Consider the following 16,156-nt stretch of genomic DNA (forward strand, 5'->3'; position numbering starts at 1 on the left):
TCAAAATATTGTCCTGTTTTTAAAAATAAAAGTCATTAATTTAATAACATTCCTATTATACCCTTATTAATTTACTAATTCAATTTTTTAATAAATTTTTTAAAGGGTAGTTTTGGAAACTAATACATTTTTAAAAGGTAAACAAGATAATAAATGATGTTCTCTTAAAAAATTTGACTTTTCAACAGGACAAAAAAAGTGGGACGAAAGTAGTATTTTAAAAAAAATTTAATACACTTTCATGAAAAATATAAAAAACTGATTTTTTTTTTCTTTTCCCATAATTTTTATAAAATAAAAAATTGCTAAACTAATGTCCTTCGGGAACTTGTTAACTTTTCCCATAATAAAATTAGGAAAAAAAAACTATTAAAAGCTATTTTTGCTGGTTTTGCTGTTTTAGGAGATTAAAAAGTGTTTTTAAAACCTCAAAACTGACTCATTTTAAACTCAAAATACAGTCTTCTAACCTTAATACAAACGCACCCTAAGAACAACCTAATAGCTTATCAAAAAAAAGAACAACTTAATTTATTAAGGCGAAAGCCGTATATGGCGACGAATTTTGGCTTTAACAAAACATTGTTACAAAAGCAGTCTTATCGAGGCGACACTAGATCGAAAACCCGAAGTAAGGAGTGGTTGTTAGAATGTGAGTGACCGGCTTGCCTTTATTGATTTGTTCGCCGAAGCGCAGAGAGAGAGAGAGAGAGAGACCCTTCTCTTTCTCTGTCACTCTGTTTGTGTGTGTTTTAGAGAGAGAAAGAGAGAGTATGATCATGGGGGGAGGAGAGAGAAAGAAAATCTTGGTGGGTTTGGCAGTGGCAATGTTTTTGGGAGTAGCAGTTTACTTGAGGCTTTGGACCATCGATTATTCTTTTTCTTCTGATGACTCCGAAATCCTAAGGTTTTTCTTCCCCTTCTGTTTTTTTCCTTTATGGGTTCTGCTTCCTAATCTTTCTTTCTTTGTTTTTGGTTTCTTTAATGTGTAATTGAACATGGGGTTTTTCTTTTTGTGCTTAAAAATCTTTGTAGAAGACAGTTTGATCTTGCAAACAGGGAAGCCATGGATGAATCTGCAGAGTGGAGGCTGAAATATGATGTGGAAGTAGAGAGGTCTACCAACTGTGCCAAAGAACTCAATGAGGTATACAATAACTTAATTCATTTGTGGGATTAGCGTTTGTGCTTTGGAATTATTGGGGTTTTTTATATGATAGATTCATAGCTCATGTATCATAGGATTTTGTGAATTGAATTAAAATTGCAAGATATGTATAATGTACCTTTGTAGCTATAACTATATATTTTTGATTGTATCAATTCATATCCTTTTGTTTTTGATAGGTAAGAATTCAATTTTATTACACAGAGGAACAAGAGAATTTGTATCAATTTATATCCTGCATAGATGTTTCCATGGAGATAACCTGGCAAAGTTTTATTTCATTTAGTTTCATGTTATATGAGTTTCTAGTGAGAATTATCAACTTTTAACCTGAAATTCTGTTTTGTTTTAATCGACCATGATTAACCTGAACTTCTAATACTTGTGCTGTTATGAATTCAAACTTGGATGGAATTGTATGCTGAGTTGGTGACATTGCGTGCTTATTACAGTGTTATATATGGATGACTGAGCAGATATGGAGTATGACATTTGAGCTATATAATCCTACATTGAATAAACCGTTTTGGGGAAACCAAAATGTGGTTTTTGAGCTATATCCTAAGACTATTACTGTATTAAGTATTTATGTGGCAATTTATAATACTATCTACGTATATCATTGAAGGATATAGTTTAGTTCTAAATCAGTTTGGACTTTGGAGCTATTTCCTTCAACTCACTACGTTGTGATTTATAAGACTATCCGTGTGTATTATTTAAACAAGTTACATGACTTATTAAAAAATTTATTTGTGGGATTGGCCCAAATTTAGGAAGTTCATATTCTAGAGACTTGTATGCAATGCATTCCTCCATGGTCTCATTGTGAGGATACACTCTCTGATCACCATTGCACCTCTACTACCTATCAAAATTCCATCCATGCCATGGACCTCTGCTAACACTCCCCTCCTTCTTCCAACCAAAAAGTCTATTAAATGATTGAGTTTGTGCTCAAGGAGAGGGGAAATGGGAGATTTAAACTATTGACCTTTGCTTTATAAGGTGTGATTCTAGATGATTGTTCTACTGCTTGGGGGTTGGCTAGTTAAGAGATTATTGTGTGAATAATGTGCATGGTGGACTGGAAGCTTTGGAACCATCATTTAGATGTATCAATATACAGCAGTTGGGTTAGTTGACAAAATGATAACTACTCATTTGCATTAGCCTTCTAATTGACAGTTGCTTTTTTTAGACTCCAGTATTGCGTACACTTAACAATTATGATTCTTCTCTATTTTTCTATTTCTTCCTTGTCTCTCCCTTTTTAGAAGTATACCTGAGGTTTAACAGCCTCTCTTCCTCTGGATTGAATAATTATGGATCTCCTTGACAGATTAAGGAGTCTCTTGAGAACAAGGTGGAAGATGAGAAATTGGCAATGGTACAAAAGGTGACTCTTTACTTCATATTATCATGTACTTTCCTTTTTCTTTCCCTCAATGTTGTAGTTGACATTCTTTAGGATGCATTCAGTTTCCGCATGATGTGGGACACCCAAATTCAATAGCTTAGTGACAACTAAGATGAGAGTTGTTTGCACATTAGTATTTAATACAGTGCTTTAGTTACATCTAACTTTTCTTATATACTTCTGAAATTGTCTTGAAAGCAATCGTTGATATTTCTTCAAAAAGGCCAGTAGAATTTCTTTTTTTATTTTCCAAACCTTTAAAAAAGTGTTTTCACCTCTGTATTTATGGACGACCATGGAATTCCAGGGTACTAAGAATAATTTAAAAGTTACATTCAGTTTGGTTTTTCTGTTCTTTTTCTTACAAATTCAAACATTACCAGGAAAATACAGCCTTGCTTGAAAGGGTGGAAGCCTTAAAACAGGAGCTTGAGGATGCCAAGCTGAAGTGCAACTTGCATTAGATTAATTGATCACTATAAATTTGATATTGGGTAAACGAGATTTCTGCATATTAAGCTTTACCTTCATGTGTCATTAGCGTGTCTCTGAGGGAAGCAGTACTTTCTGAGCAAATCTTTCAGAGTGCAAATTTTTAGCTCTCTTGACCGTTATTCAAGCACGGGAAATATATCTTCGATGATATATATGGTTCCTTCTCAACTATCATGTAGAATGCTTGGTAAGCAGATATTTCAACTATGAGTTGTTGAAATAATGAAGACCCTGATGTTCTTATTTTTCTCCTTTCCTTATTACTGAGGGAAGGTTTGGGTTGGTCTCCGAATTTCAACCTTCTCTCTATGTAAATTGTTTTTTAGGAGGACAATCTTTGTTGACAGATCTTCTTGAATTTTGGGCAAGAGATTTGTTTGGTTGTGAAAGAGTAAATTTTGTATGTCTGTAAGAGTCATCATCACCAACATTTAGATGTATAGGCCCGTGAATCTATAGATTTCTGTTTCAAAATGTTTTGCATGTGTTTTCATGTGGTTTGCATGTTTTTCCCCCTGCTACACTTGGGGTAATAAAGAGAGACTCGTGTACTCTAGTCCTTAGCAAAATGTTGCTAGGCTGCTAGCTATGTAATAGGGCAGAAAATTTTGTTTTTCGTTCAGGACTTCCTTGTCTCACCTACATCTCTAGCTTCAGAAAGGGTTTCAAGTTATGGACAAAGATTGGGTCCAATGGTTCCAGAGCGTTGGACCTGTTGATGATGACACGTGTCCACTTTGGTCATGTGTTGCCATTGCAACAGGTCCAATGCATTGGAGCCATTGGACCCAAGCCAAGTCCTCAAGTTCTATTATATATATCACATGGTGAAAGCATTATTATTATTATTATTATTATTACTTTTTTTTTTTAACATTAAGGGCTTGGTCCTTCACTGGAGTTCCTTTTAGTCACTTTGCTTGAGTTTAGTGATACTAATTACATTATATTTAGATCAGATATTCTCTTATTGTATGCAAAGTGCAAACTTTATGATTGACTAATTGAGGAAAACACTTGTGTAGTGCAAATCTCAACATGATCCTTTTTGTTACTAACAAAAATGGTAAATTTTTCCCAGTGTATTTGATGTATTATGCCCTCTTTCTACACAAGGGTTGGTTCTCTGCACAAGGTCAGACTTAGGGAGTCCTGCTATCTCCTCCAGAACATAGATTACTTTTTACCAGTCCAACCTGGGAAATTAAGCGCGTTTGGAGACGCTAGCCTTGCACCGACACATGTTTTGATGTCTTGCAATTCGCATGCTTTCAACTGTGTGCTTGGTGTATGACAGTTAAGCTGTATGACAGAATGTCAGAATCTTAACTGTATGTTTGGAAGGACCGAAATGAATGATATTAAAGAGGATCACATAGAGAAATTGTGTCTATTCTTTTATGGTTTTATTTAACAGCTTTTTTTGAATGAGGAAATTGAATGTAATGGAAATGAATAAAAAGAATAATTTAAGAATATTTATTTCCATTCCTTGTTTGGGAGTTTAATAAGTAGGAGGGAATGGAATGGATAATTGTGAACGTTCATTCCTCTCTATTCCTCTCAAAACCTCAAATTTTCATTCCTCTCAAAATTGGGAGGAACTAGATTTAAGTTTAATGAAAATTGTATTAAAACTCCTAAAAAATACCCTTTCAATTTTAGCCCTTTTCACACGACACATTTTTTTCTCAACCAGACATACAAATATATACTATCATTCTTGCTCTCTTTGCACTATGTTGCTCACGCTACTACTATTCTCTTACTGGTGATTTCTCCATCAAATCCCTTGAGTCTTTCAATTTAATTGATTTATTGACTTTTGAAAAGTAAGTAGGTGCTAGTATGTGTGTTGTGCTTTGATGGAATTCCAATTTTCAATACCGATTGATCCACGCCAATTTCTGCTTGTTTTATAGTATAACAATTTTGAAAGCAAATAACAAGCAACAACATTGTTCGCATCGAGTCTAAACTAGAATCAATTTTTATGATCTATAAATTGAGGGGGTATAAATAGTAATGTTGTTGTAAAATAATTTTATTTCATTTTTTCTAATGTTGGTTTCAACAATGTTTGCATTCCATTCTTTTCCATTCATTTATTTTAAAACATCTAAATAAGATTACTTAATTATATTTCATTTCTATTTTTTACTTTCATATCTCTTACTTAAATTAATTTCAATCATTTCCATTCCTTTATGATCATTCCGTTCTATTATCTTATGAACTCCTAAACAAAGGCTTGAGTACATTCAATTCATTTCCATTTCTTTATGATCATTCTATTTTATTCCCTTATGAATTCCTAAATGAAGGTTAGGAGTTTAATAAGATGGAATGAGATGGACATTCCCTTATAACCAATCCATTCCATTTTAAGCAGTCCTCTTAAAAATGAACTTTTTTTTTTTTTTTGGGTGAAAATTCCTATTTTATTAATCTTCTAAAAGACAAATAAAAAGCGAAAAGTATACTTGTAAAATTCTATGTTTCTTTTTATTTTAAATCCTGTTTATATAAACTCTTAACATGCTACAAAAATACACCATATTAAGATCTATATATTCATTATTTAGAGCAAAAATAGATGAACAATGCGGCTTTAATACAAGCTTGGTGATGATTAATTAAACGGCAAAACTTGGTGGCGATTAATCCTGTGAGTGTTTGTCCAGAAAAATTATTCAAGTCCAGATGAGCAGATAAAAGAAAAAGATGGAGAGGAAGGCTATTTAAGCAAGCAAATGCAACATAACACTATTGGGGTCTCTTGAAATTGTTACAACCCTAAATGATAATTCTTCATCTTCTTTCATAATACAATAACTATTATGCTAATCATGGCAATAGCCTAATCCTTCATACACACATAATTATCCTTGCCCCTCAGGCAAATGGTAATTACTACAAATAATTAGATGGTTGGAGGAGATGATGTATGTAAATCATCTGGACTCCTAGCTTGTAAAATAGTAATTTTTCTTGTAATAGAGAGATTGCTTTTCAATCTGAGGTATTAGTTGGGGAATCAGGATCAGTAGGGTCTGTTCTTAATTCTTGGAGGAATCTTGTTATAGTCTGCACGAAAACTTCATTGTTTTCAGGTTGCTGGCTTGAGGAGGCAGCTGGGGCAGCAGTACTACTAGAACTGTTCTCTTTTGAACCCTGTGGAAAAGTCATAAAATTATTGATGAAACCACATGAAAAATGAAATGGTAATGATAAAATAAAGCTGATATAATCTTACTTCTTACATATTTAGACATTTCCCTAACATGCATATCAGAACATTTACAAATCATGATTTTTGGGGGCCAAAACATTTTTTTTTTAAATTACTATTAAAAAAAATGAAAAAATATAATTTAAAATTAAATTAATATATAAAAAATTAAACTGACGAATATTTTATATTAACAAAATATAAACAAAATATTTTTTCTTTACAATCATTGATGATCTATATATAGGTCAAATGACTGTTTTGTTTTTTTGATATTTTGGGTCAACTTTCAATTTGCAATAGCTAGTTTTTATTTTTGGTGGTCAAATATAAATGTTTGAACCTAAATATTGCATACTAATAAAAAATAAAAATAAAAAATTCAGGAAGCCATGACCCCCTTGTTAAATGGCTTATTTTAATTGTTTCAGTTCTTTCACAAAGAGTGCCATTTTTTCTGCTAGTAAGACCAAGCACCCTTAAAGTTTTTTTTCTTCTAAAATATGGTCTTCTGATTGTTTAAAGTTTTACAACAGTAAAAAAAAGATAGAAAAAGAAAAAGAAAAAATGTATGAAACTAATGGTCTTAATTAAAAGATCTTGGGGAGGATATTAATACCCTTTGTCGCTTCGGGGGTCTGGTCTTAGTAGCGTTCATGATTCCAATGAGCTCGTCAAACTGAAAAAGAGAAAACAAACAAACCTATCCAGATTATTTTGATCTTAATGAGCTGCCTTTGCAAGAAAGATAAAGCATTTATTATTTATTTCAATTCCATGCACTGAAATGCACATACATATCCACTTAAAAACATTGCCTTATGAGTTATGAATATGTTTATGGGGAAATTATTCAAGATAGGAACATGGTAATTCCTATTCTACCACGAATTTAATTAGCGAGACAACCCAATGATGAGACAATCCGTTGATGAGTTAACTCGCCATTCATGAGAGAAGAGAGAATACGATATTATTATACTTTGCACTCCTATTTTCCTTAATTTTCACAAGTGTATTCTATAAAAGACATCAAATTATTACCTGTTTTACCATCTTTTCATATTTAACAGCACACCTGTAGAGCCTCCTCTCCTCTTCAATATTGTGGTTGGACATTATCAAATCTCTCTCTCTCTCTCTCTCTGGGACAAATTGTTGAAGATTAGAGGGAAGTTTGATATATTATATATAGACAATGAAAGTCTTAAGATAGTTCAAAAAATTTGATATATCTGACCGTTACCAACCGCCCTCTATATAGAAAGAAGATGAAAGACCGTTATCTTACCCTCTGTATATCTTCAACCTTACGCATTCAAAACATTATCCTCGTGATGATGAATTCCGTCAAAGCCTTCTTTTAATGGAGAGAGAGCGAGAGAGAGAGAGAGAGAGAGAGCTAGCTTTACAAAGAGAAAAACCTTTACACAAATTAAGAAATAGTGCCAATAAGAAGAGAGTAAAACCCTTTCCAAATAATAGGAAAATAAACTTTCATTAACATTGTTACATACTACTCCCTATATTACCTACCACCATAAAAGAATGGGAGGAATAAGTGCCAAAAAAAATATAAAGTGAAGGTTCAATCGGTCCCTTACCTTTCTTTTTTTTTGAGAAATAATTACAACATACTGCTAACCCCATAACTCGAACCCTTTCCCCTCTAAACCCCCAAGCACTTTGTACACGGAGAGGTGCCAATTCAGCTACAAGGCCTTTGGCGGTTCCTTTCCTTTCTAGTTTCTATTTTCACCCAATTTTATCTTTAGATAAAGTGTTATTGGAAGTTTGCTAAGTTAGCAAAAACAAAAATAAAACAAAAAAAAAGTTGCACCATTATTACGAAGATAGCCAAATTATGTACAATATAATAAAGGAAAAGTTGTGTCATGTACATTGTGATTGCAATAAATTAATGCTCCCTTTAATTGTTAAGTGAAATTCTATTGTCATTGATTAAAGAAGTTTAAAAGTATTACCCTAGTGTCAAGAATCTTATAGCTCAATTAAAGATATTCTGAATTATTGTTTCCACCCCTTAATTATCGAATTATCCCAAAAAATGGTACTATTCTAGTTAAAATTCTATTTCTAAAGATTTTTTGAAATTTAAAAAGAGTTTCATGATATATTTTTAATTATTTTCAATATTTTTTTAATAATTTAATTTGGGTTTTACAATTTTCATGTCGTGTGACTCAAAGTAAGTATTACACGTCATGTAAGTACAATAATATTATTAAGGGAAAAATATACAAAATACTCATGTGGTTTCCCCTAAAAACATGGAACTCCCTTGTAGTATTGTTATATATGTGAATTGTTTAATTATGTAATATCTAATTCCTTTGGGGGCATTTGAGTGTGATAGAAAACCCCTTTGTGGTATTTTTTAATGTAAAAATACAACTCTAGATATGGATACAAATCATCACATGAATAACTCATTGCTCATTTTAATGGATGCATGTTGGTTTACATTTGAAACAATATCATAAGGGCATTACTTAAATATTGCATTCAAAACTTCAAGGGTTCTCAGGTTTTACCAATAAGCCACATAGGGATTTTGTGTATTTTCTTTATTATTGACATTTTATTATGAGTGAAACTTTATTACAAAACTAATCAAAATATTGCTCCAATTAAAAGTCAATTACCAAACTAATTAAGAAATACAAAATAGGTTTAATTATTTTATTACTTAATTATAATTTTGGTTTTGATAAAAAAGTTTCGCTAACATATTTTAGATAATAATTTTTGAAGCTTTTTATTGAAAAGAAAAAAAGTAACTGATTTTTTTTTTTTTTACATCTTTTTTAAAAAAACATTTTTCATAAGAGTGATCTCAAAATTTTTTAAAAATAGTTATTTTTTAAAATAGTTCATTAACAAATACCCTAAGAACAACATATTATTGGGACCCAATTATATATTGAAATTTTCTTCTTCTTTTAATCTACATATGATCTTGGTTAAAGCTAAGGTTTTACTCAAATGAATCTCCTTTTTTCATTGCACCCCTTGCTCTCGAAACCCCACTTATAAGATACAATGGGCCAGGTGATATTTCTTAAAACTGTTAATGTAGCCTTTGTTTTCGGTTCTATTTTGATTCAAAAGCAACCGACGCATAACTAACATACATAACAGCTCTTACAAATATGAATATGACACGAGATTCCTCCGATCATTTTTGTTGGGCTGCAAGATGCTTGACACCCTTTTTTTGGTCAAAGTACTGGCACCGAAAGAAAACCAAAAAACAGGTGCCTCGTGAAACATGTTTACATATAATATGAAGGAAAATTTAAATGCTTATAAGTTGCCAATTTGTCTTCTTTCACAGATCTTGCATGGAAACCTTAACTCTATGAAAAATATAATCCCTAATTAAACTATAAACTATGGGAAAAATTAACAAACCTATAAACTAAGGAAAAGTTAACAGATGTCCTAAGAACATTAGCTTAGAATGGACTATCACACATCTTTGGTGCGATGATCACTCCACAAGTATAAGTGCTTGGAAGGTGTGGAGATAAGAGTCCGGGTTCAAGTTTTCAGGAGTGAGCGATGATCACTCCACAAATATAAGTGCTTGTAGAGTGTAAGGGATAAGAACCGGAGTTCAAGTTTTCAGGAGGAAACTTCACACACATATACACTTAGATTAGGTTATAGTTGAATTTTTATCTAAAAAAAAAAAAAAAACTTTTATAGTAAAAGAAAAAAATGATCGATAGTTTTTTATATTATATTTTTCATAATATCAAAATTTTCTTAAAATAGTTCATTGACAAATATCTTAAAGATATCTATTAAGAGGAATAATGCTAGAGATAAACTTTTTTTACAAAAAATTTTACAAACTAATGATGTGATATAAGTGTTTGTGGGGTGTAAGGGATAAGAATCGGAGTTCAAGTTTTCAAAAAGAAACTTCACACATATATACACTTAGATTAGGTTATAGTTGAATTTTTATCTTAAAAAAAAAAAATCTTTTATAGTAAAAGAAAAAAACGATTGATAGTTTTTTTTTATATTTTTCATAATATCAAAATTTTCCTAAAATAGTTCATTGACAAATATCTTAAAGATATCTATTAAGAGGAATAATGCTAGAGATACAAATTTTTTTTACAAAAAATTTTACAAACTAATGATGTGATAAATGGTCATTGATAAATAAAAAAGTAATGTTAATAGTAAGCCTAAATAAAACCAATAAGAAGTTGGTCACATCAATAATTTGTAAAAATATTATAAAATAATTTATGACGGTAACATTACTTCAATTGAGAGGACCTATAAACTAATTAGATGCATAGCATCATTAATTTAATAATTTATCACCCCTTAAAAAAGTTATATCACAAAAGGGCATACACTCACCGACCTCTGTAACTGTAAAGGGAGTACGCAATCTTAAAAGCTACTTTGGAATTGCTCACGAAAACTGCACTTGGGAATTGGGATTGTTTTTCATGAAAACCCTGACCTTTGAATGAACTTTTGAGGATTCGATTATGTGTTATAAGCAAATGATAAAACCAAACTACCTCTAAACAAAAAGAACTTTGGAGATTGTTGGGTTGATGATGATGATTGGAATTTAGTGAAAGTTATATATGATTATGAATGGTAAAGCAGGCTGGTTGTTTTCAGAGCATAGAGACTGACACACAAACACATGTAACTTGCAAAGAGTGAAATGCAATGCATTTAAAATACTTTTTTTCCCTTCCTTAAAAGTTTAGCATAATTTACCTATATACAAAGTATGAGAAATCAGTTCTCCAAACATGGTGTACTATAAATGCAAAAAGAAATTTAAAAATAAAAATAAAAGCCCAGCAAGGATAGCACAAAAGCATTTGCTGACTACGGATTTTTAGCCAAAATTTCACCGGGAAGCCAACGACCAAAAATTCAGTAGAAAGGAAGGTGAAACGGAAAACCAGCTCATAAAAGCCATAGCTGTAGCAGTCTCAAACCTTGTGCAGTGGTTTATGGCACATTTATTAAGATCATTGCCAATGAGTACTGTTATGCCCGCAGATGCACATGCAGCAGCAAATGTAAGAGTGGATGTGATCTGCACAATAACAAAATCTTCATGCTTCCCTAATGCACCAATCTTACTTTGCACACCATTGATATTACAGTAATCACACATCAATATAGTATTGATTAAAGAACAAGACTAGCAATAGTAATTGCTCTTAGAAATGTAGAATTTCAGTATCCACCAATAATCAAGAATTACTCCCAAAAAAAAAGGAGATCAATTAGCAATGGCAAATTATTCCTCCACAAGAAGCTCCTGTTCGTTTGGGAACAACTTATTTTGTTTTTTGCCGAAAACTTTTTGCTACACGTGCAAAAATATACTTATACTTTGAAAAAAATGAGGTTTTAAAAAGCTGTACATAAAAGCTAAAAGCTAAAAACTGAGCTTATAAGAAACACTTATTAGACTTTCAGCTGAATACTAATTCACATTATCAACTCATTCAACAGATTAGCGACAAGAAACAACCTACAGCTACAAGCCACTTTCCTAGTGATTAAACAGAATTTGCATGGCACCTAAACAGCAACCAATTCCAACAGTTTTCTTACCCCATCACCAATGGTGAAGAAACTGACAACTCTGCAGTTCCGTAAGCTTCGTCTCACCAAAATGGCATATAAATCAACAACTGCCAGAGAAAAGCTCCACAAACTTTGCAAGCTAACAGCAACAACAAGGTAGCTGACACAGGAAAAAGCATGAAGAGTTCATATTATTCAAATTTATCTACTTTTAAAAAAAAAACAATGAACTATTAATCTTACAAACAAACTAACTTACATAATCATTTAAATGGTTACAACCAGAACAGCAGAAATACACAATGCAACTGGACTTTTTCACCCACAAAGGTAAAGTAGCTATGTAATAAAAAGATGAGCTCAAATTCTATGCTTAGATAATTATTGCCAAAACAATCTAAACAGGGATCACATAGAACAAGTAGGTGCCCATGGTGTGCAATTGTTGTACTCAAAAAAAGTAAATATTGACTTCAACGGACAGCATTTTATTTTTTGATAAGTAATGATATTTTATCAAAAAAAGAATACTTAATGAAGAATACAAAGAAGTCTAAAGAATTACAAAAAATAAGTTATTAGGTGCAGACTCTTCAAAATCAACAAAAGAATTACCGTTGGTAAAACTAAAGCCCCAAGCATGGGACTAGTCAAACAATACTGTAATCAATACTGTTTGCAATTGAGTCACCAAACTTTCTGCATCTTCAAAAGAACAACAATTTCATTCCCTCCATAAGCCCACACCAAGCATAAAAGGTAATAGATTCCAAATATCCAAAGAATGTTTCCCAAACCAATTCCTCCAAGTCCAATCAAACAAGATATCCATGACCATCTTTGGTAACCCCCATTGAATTTCAAAAGATCCAAAAACATAACTCCACAAAAAGTGAGCTACAATGCAACGCATCAATAGAAGATCCACTACCTCTCCGCTATACCAGCACATACAACACCAACCCTCTAAAGTACAACCTCTCTTCATGAGATTGTCACAAGTAAGTATCTTACCCCAAGTTACTGTCCATTCAAAAATGGAAACCCTTCTTTGAGCCTTAACAGACCAAATACTCTTCCAAGGGAAAGAAACTGCACTAGGATCATGTAAGACAGCAAAGAATGAACAAACATCAATCTATCACAACCCTCTCTCATATGAATATTTGAGTTAAAAAAATTTAGGAAGGAACTTACTGACTCCAATTCCAAATCATTAAAGTCTCTATGAAATTTAACATCCTAGCTTGTGCCTCCCCATTTATCTGACTAACCAACAATGAGTGAGTAGATGCATTACTATCTGATGAACATACAAGCAACTCTGACAGTATCACTACCAAAGACAACAATCCCTATCTCTCCATACATTGACAGCTCCATGGCCATTTTCCATGTGGAGCATTTGGAATTATTGGACCGTTCACCAAAACTGTTGAAAATACAAATAGCCCTGCATTCCTCCTCCCAGCCACCAAGTGCTACAAAAAATGGGCCAAAGCAGAGGGGAAGAACTCCTTCAAAGGGGTGATTCCCACATCAATGGTCATACCAAAACTGTACACAATTACCATCAACTACATCAAATGACAAATAACTTATAAGTCTGTCCCATCCTGCTCAAATACTTTTCCAAAGGCTACAACCACGGGTTCCTCTATCAGGTTCTGAAATCCATCCCCACCATTTTTCACCATACTTCGTAGCTATTACCTATCTCCATAAATGTGTCATCTGTCCCAAAGCGTCATGACCATTTCCCCACTAAAGCTTGATTAAAGGTCCCCAACTTCTTTACACCCAAACCTCCATTGGCAACAGGAGAGTAAACTGTATCCCACACCACCAAATGGTATTTGAACTCATTGCCCAAACCACCCGCAAAAAGTTGTGCTGTAATTTCTCTGACCTGTTTGCCACGTCGGTGGGAATGGTAAACCAGGGGAAATAGTACGTAGGTTCAACAGGTAGACAAATGTCAAAAGCACACACTCATCTGAAGGCTTTCTAACTAATAATGGGATTGACTAAAAAGTTCTAATTACTACGAAGATAATAGGTCAACAAGTTGGACACAGGGGCTTGGTTAGTATTGACTTTCAACAGGCTGGAGACAAAAAGTCAAAGAGGGCTGACTGGACGCAAATCTTGTATCATCCACTTGTAAGTTATAAAAATATTATCTGTCATAACTACAAATTTTCCCCTTCACTGACCAGTCTCCACCTATCTTTGATGAGAGAGAGAGCACCTTAGGGCATAAATTAGTCATCCCTTTTTGGAAACATTTTATGGGAAATTGAAAAAACTGTAAAAAAAAGTTAGTAACTTTTTCATTTTTCCATAAAAAGTTTTCTAAAATGGTCTAAGGGCATACGTTAGTAAAATCCAAGTTTAAAATGGTGATCATGTTATGGAATTAACTCTATGTTCTTTCAAAACGTTTCAGCTCTAAGTTTCAATTCAAGGCTTTTTTTTATATACCAATTGAGTGATAAACCAGCATTCCAAGATGCACTTAGTCTAGCAAATGGTCCACAGTGGCAGATCACACGGTGGACTCAGTCATGCTAAATTATTAAGATATGCTACTTATGCTGCCAACCACTACTTATGCTAAATGTTGATGATATAAACTACCAGTTATCCATCATATACAAAGATGTAAATGATTCACATATAATACAAAGAAGAACATTAAATTCAACCTTCTATAGAGAACTTCATTGAAAAAAAAAATTTCTGAATTGGAACAATTATTATTCTGGTCTCGTCAATGTCAATCAAGTGCCAACAAGCAAGCCCTGCTCCCACAAACATCTTGACGCCCGTCATTTTTCTCTCCTCTCCTTTTTACTAGGGAAGGGAGAGGTGGGGTTCGAACCTTAGGCACCGGGCACCACAGAGGGTGCTGGTATCACTAGGCTAACACCTTGAACCCCACCCTAACATTTTTTCTAACTGTACATGTAATTTATGTTACAAATAGTGTATACAGGAACTACTATATAGTAAATTCAACATCCAGAAATGGTAGAAAAGAATAGGGGTCTTAAATATCTCTACTAGAAATGAGTACAATACATAAAAGAAACCCATTTATGAATCCACCCTCTACACAATCGCCATGGAACCTATTTCACTTACCAATAAATAAACAAAAACCGTACATAATTTCAAAGATTCTTCTTTTCGATGTTCAATACTTCAATTATAATAAATTTGGTTGAGGAATTTATTCAAACACCTTTCATGCAAAAATTCAGGAAGAACAAATCTTAAAAGTAAACAAAACCCACTTAACAAATGAGGCGAAGGAAGTACCAGAAGGCAGAGGCGGAGGCGAAATCGGAGGTCGAAGCCATGACGAGGAGAGAGATGACGGCGAAGATGAACTGAAAGAGACGCAAAGCGAAGCCGCCACAAGTACCAGGCATGCCTTGTATGTCCTTCATCCTCGCTCTCGGCACGTTCTGCGCCGTCTGTGGCGGCGCCTCCACCGGATGCACCGATGGCCGGCTCACGTGCATCGCTGCTGCTGCTGCTGCTTTCTCCTTAAAATCCCAATTTCCCGAACCTTTAAATTTTTACACTGCTACTACTTTAGTAGTAATTAAAAGAAGGAATTTTGGGTGATTGACAACAAAATTGGGAATGAGTGAGACTGTGAGACTGTGAGTCGAAGAAGAATAATGATGATGAAAAGAAAATTCTGTTTTTTTTATTAATATGGATGGGTTACTATTTTGTCGACTTCTAAATCAATAGCGTGGCTCGTCGGTCAGTGTGCAGTGACTGACTCGTGACACGCTAATGATGTCAAAAGCATAGGCTCTCCATTTCCGGGTCCTACCTATCTATCAATATTATAAAATTCCCTTTCGAGAAAGAATCAATCCTACGTACCTAATTTTTATTTTATCAAGCAAAAAAAAAAAAAAAAATTGATTACTAGTCGGCAACCGGAAAGTTTAGGAAAGATTACTAAAACTTAGAATTAGTTTGGTTCAGCTTTTTTTTTTAATTTGGTCTTTTCAAAAAAGTAAAATTTTTAAAAAGTGCATAATAAGAAAATATTTTTTCAAAAAATTGAGTATTTGGTAAAAAGTGTTAAAAAATGTTTTTTGAAAAAATTGAGTGTATATAAAAGTGACAGTTTGAGGGATAAATTACCAAAAAAGACAATGTATATATAAAGGAGTTTATTTCATACTTAAATCAACTACGTCGT

At 33.1% G+C, this 16,156-nt stretch overlaps 2 protein-coding genes across 2 annotated transcripts; one reads left to right on the forward strand and one right to left on the reverse strand.

Annotated features, from left to right (window-relative positions):
• The first annotated feature begins 573 nt into the window (after nt 1–573).
• LOC126691838 (uncharacterized) lies at nt 574–3,557 on the forward strand. The gene is made up of 4 exons (XM_050387070.1): nt 574–907; nt 1,036–1,147; nt 2,511–2,567; nt 2,972–3,557. The coding sequence occupies exons 1-4, from the start codon at nt 774–776 to the stop codon at nt 3,050–3,052; spliced, it is 384 nt and encodes a 127-aa protein (XP_050243027.1). The 5' UTR covers nt 574–773; the 3' UTR covers nt 3,053–3,557.
• Nucleotides 3,558–11,023: 7,466 nt separating this feature from the next.
• On the reverse strand, nt 11,024–15,623 carry LOC126691839 (CASP-like protein 5A2). Its single transcript, XM_050387071.1, has 3 exons — nt 15,250–15,623; nt 11,953–12,085; nt 11,024–11,425 (listed from the first exon to the last, which is right to left on the reverse strand). The coding sequence occupies exons 1-3, from the start codon at nt 15,453–15,455 to the stop codon at nt 11,234–11,236; spliced, it is 531 nt and encodes a 176-aa protein (XP_050243028.1). The 5' UTR covers nt 15,456–15,623; the 3' UTR covers nt 11,024–11,233.
• Between the last annotated feature and the right edge of the window lie 533 nt (nt 15,624–16,156).

This window comes from Quercus robur, chromosome 7 (genome assembly GCF_932294415.1).
Source record: "Quercus robur chromosome 7, dhQueRobu3.1, whole genome shotgun sequence".
NCBI classification, from domain to species: domain Eukaryota; kingdom Viridiplantae; phylum Streptophyta; class Magnoliopsida; order Fagales; family Fagaceae; genus Quercus; species Quercus robur.

What these genes read in the sequence shown, in the direction of transcription:
- LOC126691838 (XM_050387070.1), top strand. Translation starts at nt 774, where the DNA reads ATGATCATGGGGGGAGGAGAGAGAAAGAAAATCTTGGTGGGTTTGGCA. An exon ending in GATGACTCCGAAATCCTAAG is followed by an intron (nt 908 to 1,035) that starts GTTTTTCTTCCC and finishes AAATCTTTGTAG; the next exon opens with AAGACAGTTTGATCTTGCAA. An exon ending in AATTGGCAATGGTACAAAAG is followed by an intron (nt 2,568 to 2,971) that starts GTGACTCTTTAC and finishes AAACATTACCAG; the next exon opens with GAAAATACAGCCTTGCTTGA.
- LOC126691839 (XM_050387071.1), bottom strand. Translation starts at nt 15,455, where the DNA reads ATGCACGTGAGCCGGCCATCGGTGCATCCGGTGGAGGCGCCGCCACAG. An exon ending in GCCTCCGCCTCTGCCTTCTG is followed by an intron (nt 12,086 to 15,249) that starts GTACTTCCTTCG and finishes TTCCTGTGTCAG; the next exon opens with CTACCTTGTTGTTGCTGTTA. An exon ending in TCTTCACCATTGGTGATGGG is followed by an intron (nt 11,426 to 11,952) that starts GTAAGAAAACTG and finishes GTTATTGTGCAG; the next exon opens with ATCACATCCACTCTTACATT.